Here is a 13677-nt window from a genome sequence, read left to right as displayed (position 1 = left end):
TGGCATGATCAGTATCAGAAACTTGGATAACATATCATCGGGTATGGACCAATTGAAAACATCGAAATTCTGTTTGATCCTGTCTTCATGTGTGCTTTTTAGAAGAAATACTTTGACCCAATTGGAGACCCCAGTCCCCAGCGTAGTGCAACTTGCGTCAAACGGAATTTATTGAATGATAGTCTGGAATATTAAAATTTGTTACTAAAGACATACCATAACTAAAAAAAATCAACAATCTCAACGCACAACACATTTTTTTAGTTATGGTATGTCTTTAGTAACAAATTTCAATATTCCAGACATTTAAATTATATTTTGTTAACTGAGCTTTTAAAAAAAATGAAAATGCCACATTTGTAAATTTAGCCATAGGACTCTCAAGTCATAGGCACGGAACTGATTGATATCATAGTAGCTACTCCGCTAACTATTTTTGGGGGTAAGATCACTACTAGTAGTCTTTTTTTATGGCCTTTCAAATTACAATATATAACATGTATTTAGCCATCAATTTCCATGGGAAAGAGTCTTTCCAAAAGACCTTATTTCCATGACTAAGATTTAAATTGCCACAGATGGTCATCGAGTGATTTATTTGTTGTCATCTGTTACCAACTTGCAACGAATTAGCGCATAATTTTCTATGGGTAATCGCCATAGATGTATCACTGGAAAGAAAAAAATGGTGGCTAGCCCGGAATGGCCACTGATTAGTGTGGTTAAGTGGCTATAGGTATGGCCACTAAAATTTTGTTTCCCTTTGCTAATAGTTGTTGTTATATTGACCACATAATATTTGTAACCAATAATTTAGATATGAAAATCATATTCTACGCATGAAAAATAAAATTTTGAGTGTGAACTGTAATACAAACTATAAAAAAAAAAAAAACCCTTGTTATATGATTAAATAATCAAAACGAAAATGTCAACATCAAATGTTCTCAGAAATATTAGAATAGTCCTTAAGATTTGAGTTGATATACGTTGAGTTAGAGGAGACCTAGACTAGATCATCTAGCGTTACTGTATTCTCTGATTGACCGTTTTGGTTGCCTATTGAAAGTTGGGGTTTAGGGACTGGACGAGCTGGTTTAGTGACTCATTATTATCCTTTGATGTCTTCAAATCTTTTCCATTTGGTGTTTAGACCATTTCCACCATTCCATTTTTCATTTTCTGTCAGTTAATTGCCACTTGATCAGTTAATTCACATGTCGAAGACTCTTCTTACTCTCTTGAGTCTTGATGTCGTACATGTGGCCTAATAACTTGCTCTTATAATTAGCCTACAACTTCTCCCCCACGTCCAGGTAACCTTTACTAATTTTGTCATTTACCATTTGATGTTTGGATCTTTCCATCGTTTTCATTGTCTTTATTTCAGTGACTTCCAACTTCAATTTTCGGTCCCCATGTCAAAATAGTCTTCTTACACTCTCTTGGACTCGTACATATAACCTAATAGTTTGTTTTTTCATTAGAACTGGTGTCGAAATAAAATTTAGTAATCCAAGATGAGCAGACTTCTTGACAAACCTTTCCGCAACAGTGGGACAAAAGCTCATAAATCCAAGTGACAACAAGTCAACAACAGTGGATTTATTTGTTGTTTCTTGTGCTAATCGCCATAGAATAAAGGTGGCCACAAAGATTAAACAAGTTTTTAATCTGTTTCTATCACTCTTCAATAGTAACTATAGTCAATAACACACAGGATTATAGTCAATAAAAATAACATTGTATTAGAAATTTGGATTAACATGATTTCGTTAAAATAAACTATTTTCTAACCGGATTATAGTTTCGTTCAAGTAATAAAGCTCAAGTGTGGCCAAAACATTGAACTCAACTTGGTTAACTTAACGTGAAGTTGGGTTCCAATCAGATTATACGCGTGTTGTCCTTTCAACAAACACTATGTATTTTCCCCCCTAGACCTAAACACACGTCATTTTGTTTAAAAACAAAAGGGAAAAAAACAAAAAAATAACGTGTTATTGAACATAAATCGTTTGGGGCAATCACATTCACATAGATCGTTTGGGGCTATCACATTCAGAAGTTTTTACTTATTAATTCCCAAACAATGTTTGGAATGTTGTAAATATTGCTTCGTTAAATACCACTACCCATTCTCGCAAATCTAACCATTACCAAAGAAAACAAAAAGACAACGAGATGAAGCCAGAGTCAAAAGAAGTCCAACATATCCATCCCTTAACGGTGGTTACCGTTGGTGACTTCATATGCAATGGCTGCAACACCGAGGGCTATGGTAAGACCTACTGTTGCGCCAATTGCGACTACCATCTTCACGAATACTGTGCCACGTGTCCCACTACCCTCCTCAGCTTTATGCATCCACAACACGAGCTCGGGCTAGTCTTTGAAGGACCAGAGCGTTTATGCAACATCTGCGATGAATCAGTCGAGGGGCTCTATTACCGTTGCATAGCTTGTGATTTCGATGTCCATCCACTCTGCACACGGCTGCCTCAGCACGTGCGCCACGTGCCTCACCCGGCTCATCCCTTAGAGCTGAGCCACTCGGAAGCAAACAGCACCTGCATGGTTTGCCGTGGTGCCATCCAGTCTTGGCGGTACAAGTGTGGTCCATGCGGGTTAGATGTTCACATGGAGTGTGTTAATTCTTCTGCATCAGCTGCGACGGGCACTCATAATAATCCTAAACATGGATGCGGATGTGAACACAATAACGGAGATACAAATCAAGGTCAGGATCAAGTACCGCGTCCATATCACGTTAAAAGAAGAAGAATGCTTCGCATCTTGAAGTTCATAACGGTTGAGGTTATCCGCAATATCATAGCTCCTTAGCAAGCTACCGAAGCAAGTAGAGGTTCATTTTAAAATGGCAACTCTCTTACGTTATGACATTATGTTTTGTATCTCCATTGTTTATATTGTTTCTGTTATGTTATGCTATCCGCAATAAATTTACTTTGTTTATATTGTTTCTGTTATGTTATGCTATCCGCAATAAATTTACTGTGTTACCATCTTCAATTGTGCGCAACATATTAGTATGATTTGCATTCAAACTTCACAATATGGTTGCGGTATTGAATATAATTGGGGTATCAATGTATCTTCTGAGGAAAATATTGAAAACGTAGCAGAACCAATTGTTGAACCTCTCCATAAGAACTAGTAGCATTACTAAAAACTGATCTATGACAAATTGGTGAATGATTTGATCTCTGTAGATCAAATCAGCTGAGTCTTATATCTCACCGTCCCAGAGTTCTTCAAGACTCTTATAAGGACTCGTCTCATGAACAAATGACATGCCTCGCACCAACCTACCCTGCAACATTGAAACACATGTCTTCAATATTTGATAAACCAAGCGTATGAGCAAAACAAAGAACGCTCTTTGACCTATTTGGACTACAATGTGCAGAAAATCACTTGCCTGTTCAATCTCAGAAAACTTGGATAACATGTCATTGGGTATAGACCAATTGAAAACGTCGAAGTTCTGTTTGATCCTGTCTTCATGTGTGCTTTTTGGAAGAACACTTTGACCCATTTCGAGACCCCAGCGTAGTGCAACTTGTGCAGGAGTCTTGCCGAGCTTCTCAGCAACACCACCAAGAATAGGGTTCTTCAAAACATCGCTCTTTAGCCATGTTGTCCCTGGAGAACCCAACGGAGAGTATCCCTACAACAATATCAACTAATGTTTAATTTCCGAGATCTTTTGTTAGATTTTCATAAAAGGATATAGACATGTTTTTTCTACATACTGAGAGGTGAACGCCTTTAGATTTGCAGAAATTCCTGAGGGCAGTTTGTTGCCATGAAGGGTGACATTCCACCTGGTTAACAGCAGGAGGGACGCGAGCCACCGCCAAAAGATCTGCGAGTTTCTTTGAGGAGAAATTGCTGACACCAATAGCTCGGGCCTTGCCCGCATCAAAGAGTGATTCCATTGCTTTCCATGTGCTAGGAATATCAGTTGGCAAAATGTTCTCTGGTTTAAAGCCAGTAGAACCTTTCTTGAGGCTAACAGGCCAGTGAATCTTCAAAAGGATTACACATCTGTTAGTCAATCGAAATGGTGTCGCAAATCGACATAAGAAGTCAAGTAAAAAAATTTAGATGTTTGAACAATATATCACACTAGCCTTAAGACTTAAAAAAATTGCAGTGATAATATTGGTTGATAAAACCACATCTATAAGTCCGACTAACGTAAAGTACCAAAATGGATTGCTGCAAGTTATGTTGAAGAGAAAAGTACATAGACAAACAAAACAAGGTTTTCTAATATATTACTTACGAGATACAGATCGACGTAGTCAAGCTGCAGATCCTGTAGAGTTCTATTAAGTGCCTCAGGCACTTCTTGAGGATCATGATAAGTACACCTTTCATTTGAGCATGTAACCAGGTAAGAAGCTACATAGACTTGATAAATGATAACACAAAATCTATAAAGTATTTAAACCACAGTGGTGCAGAATACCAGAGTTTGGATGTGATGAACATTTCCTCACGCTTAACAACTCCATCATCAAACAATTTCTTCAGGACTAACCCAATCTGCACGAGGAAGAAGACATGTAGTTTCTTTTCAGTCACTAAATCATTCACATTGTTGGGTAATCACAAGAATATACAGAGAGCGGTGAGCCTCTAATTGCTAAATTCAAAAAAGCAGAGATAATATCAATAGAATAGCAACAGACATAAAACAAAGTGCAGTCTTAAGCAACCCCATTGTGATACACAACACAACGCATAAGCAAGAACATAACTTTTTTGCTTCAAGTCCCAATAAAAATCAAGTAGCATGAAAAAAGTATCAAAATTGAACTAAAGAACGAAACTTTCCTTGAACCTATTCAACTTTAAAAAACTTATACAGAGACCAAGAACCACAATCTCAAAGATGAGTTTTTTGGTTTACCTCTTTTTCATTGCCATAGATTTGAGCACAATCAATGTGGCGATAGCCAATCTGCATAAGTATTAGAATCAATTTAGATATACGATCACTAACAAGTCACAATAAATCGCAAATCAAAAGACGAACCTTCACAGCAGCGTCAACAGCGTTTCCGACTAGACCAGGATCGGCCTGCCACGTTCCGAGACCGACCGATGGTATCTTCGCTCCGGTGTTGAGCTCAAAGAATCTAATTTCCTCTGCCATTATCAAAGCTACGAGATTTATCACCTGAAATCACCACTGAGACTGATCCTCTGTTTTTAGCCGACACTGAGACTTCACTGAGTTTAACGTGAGTTTGTAATAATGGACTTTGGTTAAGCCCCATATTTGGGCCTTATATGGGCTTTCATAAAATTTACGGTAACACATTCATAAAATTGCATTTATATTTCATTAAAAATTTAATAAACACTAATCGTATTATCGTAATACTAGTTGAAAACTTGAAGACACGTCCGTATTGAAAAACCAGTTATGTAGAACATATCAACTTTAAATTCATGTATAATATCAACAATTTGTAACAGAAAATTTATATAACAAGTGACATATTCTTCCCCTATGATCATTCAACTCCATCAAAGTCAACTAAAATAATAACTATTTGTATCAAGTTTATTCCCACCAAAAAAAAAAATTGTATCAAGTTTATTGCATATTTTGGATACAGTTCCTTTGATAAGAGCACCCAATATCAAAAAAACCTTTTGGCTTCCCCACAAACCAACCTCAAGGATGTCAATACCGCACACGATTCAACATTTCACGCATAACCATCCCTTAACCCAAGTCAACGGTATTGGCACATACACTTGCGATGGTTGCAAATTCTACGGTGAAGGCAGGACCTACCGGTGCAGCGACTGTGACTATGATCTCCATGAATATTGCGCCACGTGTCCTTCAATCCTCTTAAACTCATGTCACGGTCCTGATCATGAGCTTAGCCTGTTCAACGGTCACATGACCGAACGCTCGTGCTATGTTTGCCTAGTTTCTATCCAAGGGATGTTCTACAAATGCAGGCAATGCAGTTTTGAATCTCACCCGCTTTGCACATACGTTCCAATGCATCATGCCTCATCTCCGGATGTATCGGCCACGAAGCAGAGAAGCCTGCATGGACATGCGGGACAGCCATCGCCACCACACCAGTATGAACAAGGAATCCCATATGGCTATCCACATATGGGTCACCCTGAGCCATACCCTCCTCAAGGTGGTGGTTATCAACATCAACATCAGAATCAGAATCATCATCCATACATGAATCCGGGTTCTCAAAAAACAGAGTCCATGGGTCAGCCTGAGCCATACCCTCCTCAAGGTGGTGGTCATCAACATCAACATCCGAATCAGAATCATCAGCCTGGGCCATACCCTCCTCAAGGTGATGGTCATCAACATCAACATCAACAACAGAATCATCATCCATACATGAATTCGGGTTCTCCAAAAGCGGAGTCCAGTCCAAGTTCAAGCACGACTAAAGCGAAAAAGAAAAAACCGGGATTCTTTAACACCATGATGGCTGCAGCAACTACAACTCTTACGATAGCAGCCCAGGTGGCCGTTGCAACAATGACTGATGGCGAGATGACGAATGAATAATAATTTCTTTGTGATGGATTTTTTACTTGTTGATGGCTTATGGTGTGTTTTGATTTTATTTTTGATGTTGTTTTACGGTACATGCATACATGATCTGTTATGTTCTCATTCTCATATACATAATCGCATAACTTCAGATTAATTGCTCAGTCATTGATGTATATATATGTTGGTTTAACCCACCAAAAATGTTGATAAATTGATATGTTTTTAATATGATCATCGTTCCATCTCAAATCGGTTAGATAAAGAGAAGAATGAATAATTCTGAATGATCATAGATCCTTATAAATTTTGAAAATGCCTTATTTTGTTTCGATGTGAGATTGAAGAATATGTCGTCTCATAGTTACAAGTTATATATATACCAACAAATTCAGGAATATTTCACCAAAGAAAAACTTATTGACACATTCATTTTTTTGATCTGAGATGACTATATAAATCTATAATACATTGCAAATGTATAAATAGATCCTTTCAGTTTTTTTTTGTTTTTTAAAAAAGTGATTGTAAATAAATATATCAGTGACATGTCTTTTTCTGTAACATCCATAAGAAACTGACAAGTTCATCAGAGAGAAAAACCTCCCATTATTTGACAAAACAAATAGATCAGCTAACAATCATATCTCGCCATCCCATAATTCTTCAATACACTTATAAGGGCTCAGTGTCTCATGAACAAAGAAGGAACCATTCACTAACCTAGCCTGCATTTAATCCAAATAAATAACTATCAATGTGCGATCAAGCCGAGGAAGAGCAGAGCGACTAGGATTATGCAATGAAATGTTAAGAACATACCTGTTCGATCTCAGAAAACTTAGCGAACATGTCATCGGGTATTGACCAGTCGAAAACATTAAAGTTCTCTTTGATTCTTCCTTCATTGGTGCTCTTGGGAAGCACACTGTGACCCATTTGGAGTCCCCAACGAAGGGCGACTTGCGCAGGACTCTTTCCGAGTTTTTCCGCAACCATATTCAGTATCGGGTTCTTCAGAACATCGCTCTTCAGCCACGTTGTCCCTGGAGAACCCAACGGCGAATATGCCTGCAAAAAATTTATTCATTCAATGAATGTATAAGTAGATAGTAAATGGATTTGGTGAGACGTGTAAAATGCTTACACTAAGGTGAACCCCTTTGGAATTGCAGAACTCTCGTAGCTTAGTTTGTCGCCAAGAAGGATGACATTCAACCTGATTAACAGCAGGAGGAACACGGGCCAACTCCAAGAGATCAGCTAGTTTCTTGGTGGAGAAATTGCTTACACCTATGGCTCGTGCCTTGCCCGAATCGTATAGTGCTTCCATGGCTTTCCATGTGCTAGGAATATCTACAGGCAAAATGTTCTCTGGCTTAATTCCAACAGAACCTTTCTTCATCCGTGCAGGCCAGTGCATCTTCAACAAGATCACAAAAAAAAAACTGTTACGCAAATAATCTTTTTCCACAAGAAGTATGTTACAAGGAAGTGATGTTTACCAGATAAAGATCGACATAGTCAAGCTGCAGATCCTTTAGAGTTCTGTTCAATGCCTCTGGTACATCTTGAGGGTCATGATCAGTACACCTTTGATGATACACAATTTGAGAATGCAAGAATAATAAAAGCTACACTTATTCACAGAACATGAATTGATTAGGTAAAGAAACAAGATACCAGAGTTTGGAGGTGATGAACAAGTCGTCGCGTTTCACTACTCTGTCTTCAAACAATTTCTTCAGAACCGCTCCAATCTGAGCATGAGAAGGAGTTTTCAGTATCTTACAACAAAACAGAACAGAGGAAAGCGACAAGATAACAAATAAAACAGAACAAGACAGTCAAGGATTGAAGGGTAAATGAAAGATCAATTCAAGATCCACAAAACTCAAACTAAAAAGATAGAATTTTCAGCTTAGCTAATTAATATCTGTTTTATTTTCTTACCTCTTTTTCGTTGCCATAGATCTGAGCGCAATCTATATGACGATATCCAATCTGCAATTAGGATTAACATTAAACTAATTGAAGCATAACAAAAAAAAGGTCCAATTGAAACAGAGTATGGAATCATCAAACCAAAGAATCTAAAAGAGATCAGAGGCAAATAAGATTTAAACTACGAAAGGCGAACCTTAATAGCGGCGGCGACTGCATCACCAACAAGGCCAGGAGAAGCTTGCCATGTTCCAAGACCCACCGACGGGAACTTAGCGCCGGTGTTGAGCTCGAAGAATGTGATCGCATTTGCCATTATAAGATGTGGTGGTGGTTGTTCAACGCACACTGCACTAGCTATTAAAGGGTGAGAAGAAGTGAGAGCGACAGAGGCGGGAGATTCGTGGCCAAATTGATTTTTTCTTTTTTAATAGTTCTTTCTTAGTTAGTAAAGGCCACGTCAGATATTAATCATTACATGGACCAATGGACGGTGGACGTATCTTAATTCCCTCTTTGCTAATCTCGAATGTGACTGACACTTTTTTTGTGTCCTCACAAAGTATCAGCACTCTCAAACAACCAAGACAATTTGAATTTGTACATGATTTTTTTACCTTTTTTTTTTTGGAGTTTTATAATTCTTTTCATATCATGATAAAGGTTTTATATGTGTCATAATATTGTAGCAATATTAGAATACTATACTTTGTGATTTGTTATTCAAAAGCATTTGTGATAAGAAACAGTTATGTGGTTTTACGACAAAAAAAAAATTGTAGATGACTTTATATTTTGTATGAGTTTATATGAGTTCATTCAGTAAGCAGATTACAAAACCAAAAAAAAAAAAACATAAAAAACAAAAAGGAAAAAGAAGAAGAAGAAGAAGCAATCCCCAAGTTTTGAAAGATCAAAATTCAAAATTTATACATGTTTCCAAGGTTTGGGATTCTAGATTTCATATCATACATGATTTTTTTTGTGGTATGTAGAAAACTCTCAACGCGTACTAAGGATATAATCTTAGGTTCGACGCTTCGACTAACTCTGTTATGTTGAATTTGTAACTAGTTGAAAACATTTTATTGCTTGAAGACTGAAGAGTAACAACATTTGCCAAACTTCATGAAATCCCATGTGTTTAGTGTTTTCTCATGGAAGGATTATATAAAAACATAACATATTTATTTCCACATCCTTAATGGTTAAACAAGTAGAAAGGAGGGCCCTTATCTCAAATTTCACCGTCCCACAACTCCTCAATGGTCTTATAGAAGCCGTGTGTCTCATGCGCAAACTCAGCACCTCGGCATAACTTCTCCTGCAAGATTTATAGGGGTTGGTAAGAGCCATGATTTGACGATCTATAATCAACATGATGTGGTCGAGGAAATCAAGATGGTCAAGAGGAGGGAAGACCAAAAAGGACCAAGAAACCAAACCAAAATTGTCACTTGATTGATCGAGAAAAAAAAAGATGAATCGAACTTGCCTGGGGAATGTTAGAGAACTTGGCAAACAGATCTTCAGGTATAGACCAGTCAAAAACATCAAGATTCTCCTGGAGCCTAGCCTCGGTCGAGCTCTTTGGTAGAACACTATGACCAGTTTGGAGTCCCCAACGGAGAGCCACTTGAGCGGTGGTCTTTCCAAGTTTCTCAGCAACCTCGGCAACAATCGGGTTTTGAAGAACCTTTAGCCTGACTTCTCCCTTACTTTGGGAACCCAAAGGAGAGTAACCCTATCATCAATCCAAAACATATAACGGCATCTTCGTTAATTCATACTTGCACAAACATAGTAAATTCAGAATGTGTATGTATACCCACGGATAAGTGAACTCCTTTGGATTTGCATAGCTCATGAAGACCTTGTTGCTGCCAAACTGGGTGACATTCAACTTGGTTAACAGCCGGGGCTACACGTGCCACGTTAAGAAGATCTATGAGCTTCTTCGACGAGAAATTGCTTACACCGATTGCTCGAGCTTTTCCAGAGTCATAGAGAGCTTCCATTGCTTTCCATGTACTGGGTATGTCAGGTTTAGTGAGCATCTCAGGCGTTGGCATAAGTGATTCCTTCTTCAAGCTCGCAGGCCAATGTATCTTCAACAAAAGCAAAAGACACATCAAAATAGAAGAAACTACACATAAAAACAATTGATACCCAAAAAAATAAAAATTCACAAACAAGATTTATTTACTAAGTTAGGTACCAGATATAAATCAACATAGTCAATCTGTAAGTCCTGTAATGTTTTATCCAATGCCTTAGGCACATCTTCAGGTAAATGATCATTGCTCCTACAGAACAAAAAAAATGAACATGTGTGTGTGCAGAACAGAGAGAAACTTGGTTAGAAAAAGAACACAAACCAGAGTTTGGAAGTGATAAATAACTCCTCACGCTTCACGAAACCATCACCTATCAGCTTCTTCAACACACCACCAATCTAATAAATGGAAATAGGTAGAAAGCAGAACACATTTTAATCCCACAAACTAAACATTCATATAACTATTTCATTAGAAGCAAAGAGGCTACACTTAATAATGTGAGATTCTTGTTTCCACCATGACCCTCAAAACTATAACTTACACTCTTTTAGAGAATAAATTTGATGAGCAGTCAAAATTTAAGGGAATGAAATAATAATGTTCCATCACCAAATGACATCTATGGTTAAAGGGAGAAATTAAAAAATCTCGTAGATAACAAATTTTACCTCTTTCTCGTTACCGTAAATCGAAGCACAGTCGATATGCCTGTAACCAATCTAAAAAATCGGCAAGAGAAGTATCAAAGTGAAATTTTATAATCAGTCACATAATAATAAGAATTTGATCCGAAGGTAATAATAGTACCTTAATTGCATGTTCGATCGTTGTGGCGACCATGGCGTAGGTTCCTAGACCGATGCAAGGTAACTGGGCACCAGTGTTCAGCTCAAAGAATCGGATTGGAGCTGCCATCTTTTAAAAAATTCTATTGAAAGAAGAAAAATGAGAGAAGGTGATATGAATATGAAAAAACTAGATGTAGAAGAAAAGAAAACTACGCAACTCGGAGAAATAGTACTTTGTTTCTGCCGCAAAAAATGCAAGAAACGTATGGCCGATGCGAGATGACACGTTTCATTAAATCACTAAAGGCGTTTTCTTTATAGTCAACAATAGTGCGTTTTTATTTTCTTTTGCATGTGAAAACATAACATAATTATGGCATTTATTTTAGAAGATATGTAACTGTCAAACTCCTATATAAACAGAAATAGATTGTGCAATGTTTTTAATATTATTTATAATTAGTATGTTTTTCCGATTGTCTTATGTTGTTTTATATGATGAAAATTGCGTGAAAGAAAATTTACGAAGTTGGCAAAAAAGAATAATATCCATTTACTTACAATTGTGCTATTATATCATTTTTGCATATAAATGCCAAGACTAGGCAATTATATTGTAGCCTAATTAACCCTTTTTACAACTTTATATACCATGAAACATAAGCTAAAAAAATGGATTAATCTTTTCTCATCAAGTGTTGCTATTGTACAACCTGTAACCTATTTGCCAACGTATTAAGGATATTATCCTATTATTTTAGATATTTACTAAATCTTGTATTTCCTCTATTTGTAATTATATTTTCCCTTTAGAAATTGTATTAGGGTTTAGTAACATAGCAATACATGTTGAAATATTCTTCTATACTTAGATTTTACACAAAGGCAATCTTTTTTTGTGCCCAAATCATTTACTCCACGTCCTACGTTATTAATTTATTAACAATGAAGAAAATTAACAATCATTTCACATAATTGTTCAGAGTAAACTAAATATTTATATAAATTTTATACAATTAACAGAAACACACAAATCAAATGCCACGAGACCACCCTTTTGGGCGAAAGCCTACGCTTAGAGAAAATCAATCTCCCAAACCGAATTATTACATCAGGTTTATTAAACCGGTCCAAGCCTAACGCATAAAGAAAAACTAAACACACAAAACAAAAGTCACGAACCCTTCCCTCACACGCATCTTCAGGTTCCTTGTGAAGCGCGTGTGAATCACGTGACAACCTGACGAGAAACGGGTGATTGGACTCCCGTGTAAACAGCAAACGTAGTAGTGGTCGTCGACGATGACGCCGTATTGGAAGAAGATCCGAGACCCGATACATCGAAATCGGATCTTCCGAACCGACCCGAATCGCCCGGAAGACGAACGTAGTAAGATGAAGAAAGTTGCTGCGACTCGTTACCGTAACGGATTTGCATGACGGCTTTGTATACTAACGGAATTAGACCCTCCATTTCTCTTGTTATTAGTATAATTTTGCTATAGCGACCAAAGAAAAAGAGCAGGTTTGGTTTTATAGAGCGATCAAGATTGTCACGTGGCGCCTCGTGATTTGTTGCTGCATCCATAAGTTTTCCCACGTCATTAGTGAGTGTATTTAAATATTAAATGAGTTTGAATGTTAAAAAGATAAGCAACCTTTGAATGTGAAATTTGGGTATAGGAAGAATCTGAAAGCTACATTGAAACTAATATAAAACCCAAAAAAAAAAAAAAAAAAAAAAAAAAAAAAAAAAAAAACTAATATAAAAACCACGGCTGGTCCAGTGGGTTTATCTTCAACAAAACTATTAAACACATATTTAACTATAATATACATTTTTGAAATTAAGTTTATCCACATCCAATTTTTGATGATGGTATGCAGCTGGACTGCAATTCTTCAATCTAAAATCACTTACTAATTACTATATTTTTTTAGACCGAATTATGAAATTTTCAGTTATGTAGACTTTTTCAAATGTTGTTAATAAAGTATACTATCGTAGATATTAAATTGATTTTACGAAACAAAAATGTGATATAAAATCTTTGAATAATGGGAAGTATATCATAGTATATTTTTACAAGTGGAGGATGTATTTGGATTATTATAGAAAAGAACGTATGATGTCAAAAGATTTGTTAAATGATGACGTTTGACTGTTTGAGGCGTAAATAAAATAAGAGAGGGTTACGGAATTGTGCCCACTAAACTATTTTGGTAGAGCCGAAATATTAAAAAGCTATTAGCTATTGAGGAATTTATAAATCCGTTGGTATTGAAGAAGCCAATTGAGTAT

The 13677-nt window shown here is 36.8% G+C and overlaps 6 protein-coding genes across 6 annotated transcripts; 2 read left to right on the top strand and 4 right to left on the bottom strand.

Annotated features, from left to right (window-relative positions):
- The first annotated feature begins 2049 nt into the window (after positions 1 to 2049).
- On the top strand, positions 2050 to 2963 carry LOC110228860. The gene has a single exon (XM_021027071.1). The coding sequence runs from the start codon at positions 2185 to 2187 to the stop codon at positions 2842 to 2844; it is 660 nt and encodes a 219-aa protein (XP_020882730.1). The 5' UTR covers positions 2050 to 2184; the 3' UTR covers positions 2845 to 2963.
- Positions 2964 to 3033: 70 nt separating this feature from the next.
- On the bottom strand, positions 3034 to 5275 carry LOC110228858 (aldo-keto reductase family 4 member C10). Its single transcript, XM_021027069.1, has 7 exons — positions 5069 to 5275; positions 4943 to 4993; positions 4499 to 4575; positions 4313 to 4400; positions 3777 to 4052; positions 3443 to 3691; positions 3034 to 3334 (listed from the first exon to the last, which is right to left on the bottom strand). Exons 1-7 carry the CDS (start codon positions 5186 to 5188, stop codon positions 3251 to 3253), a joined length of 945 nt encoding a protein of 314 aa, XP_020882728.1. The 5' UTR covers positions 5189 to 5275; the 3' UTR covers positions 3034 to 3250.
- Positions 5276 to 5358: 83 nt separating this feature from the next.
- LOC110228859 lies at positions 5359 to 6658 on the top strand. Its single transcript, XM_021027070.1, has one exon. It carries the CDS (start codon positions 5723 to 5725, stop codon positions 6596 to 6598), a length of 876 nt encoding a protein of 291 aa, XP_020882729.1. The 5' UTR covers positions 5359 to 5722; the 3' UTR covers positions 6599 to 6658.
- A 387-nt stretch (positions 6659 to 7045) lies between these two features.
- LOC9315775 (NADPH-dependent aldo-keto reductase, chloroplastic) lies at positions 7046 to 9505 on the bottom strand. Its single transcript, XM_021027068.1, has 7 exons — positions 8724 to 9505; positions 8537 to 8587; positions 8267 to 8343; positions 8089 to 8176; positions 7731 to 8006; positions 7406 to 7654; positions 7046 to 7311 (listed from the first exon to the last, which is right to left on the bottom strand). The coding sequence occupies exons 1-7, from the start codon at positions 8841 to 8843 to the stop codon at positions 7225 to 7227; spliced, it is 948 nt and encodes a 315-aa protein (XP_020882727.1). The 5' UTR covers positions 8844 to 9505; the 3' UTR covers positions 7046 to 7224.
- A 93-nt stretch (positions 9506 to 9598) lies between these two features.
- On the bottom strand, positions 9599 to 11624 carry LOC9315774 (aldo-keto reductase family 4 member C8). The gene is made up of 7 exons (XM_002879661.2): positions 11395 to 11624; positions 11256 to 11306; positions 10906 to 10982; positions 10746 to 10833; positions 10360 to 10635; positions 10023 to 10271; positions 9599 to 9851 (listed from the first exon to the last, which is right to left on the bottom strand). Exons 1-7 carry the CDS (start codon positions 11500 to 11502, stop codon positions 9765 to 9767), a joined length of 936 nt encoding a protein of 311 aa, XP_002879707.1. The 5' UTR covers positions 11503 to 11624; the 3' UTR covers positions 9599 to 9764.
- Positions 11625 to 12328: 704 nt separating this feature from the next.
- On the bottom strand, positions 12329 to 12919 carry LOC9317616. The gene has a single exon (XM_002879660.2). The coding sequence runs from the start codon at positions 12847 to 12849 to the stop codon at positions 12604 to 12606; it is 246 nt and encodes an 81-aa protein (XP_002879706.1). The 5' UTR covers positions 12850 to 12919; the 3' UTR covers positions 12329 to 12603.
- Between the last annotated feature and the right edge of the window lie 758 nt (positions 12920 to 13677).

This window comes from Arabidopsis lyrata (genome assembly GCF_000004255.2).
Source record: "Arabidopsis lyrata subsp. lyrata unplaced genomic scaffold ARALYscaffold_4, whole genome shotgun sequence".
In the NCBI taxonomy this organism is placed as follows: domain Eukaryota; kingdom Viridiplantae; phylum Streptophyta; class Magnoliopsida; order Brassicales; family Brassicaceae; genus Arabidopsis; species Arabidopsis lyrata.
The sequence above is the reverse complement of the archived record's forward strand: the minus strand, read 5'-3'. Positions and strand labels throughout refer to the sequence as shown.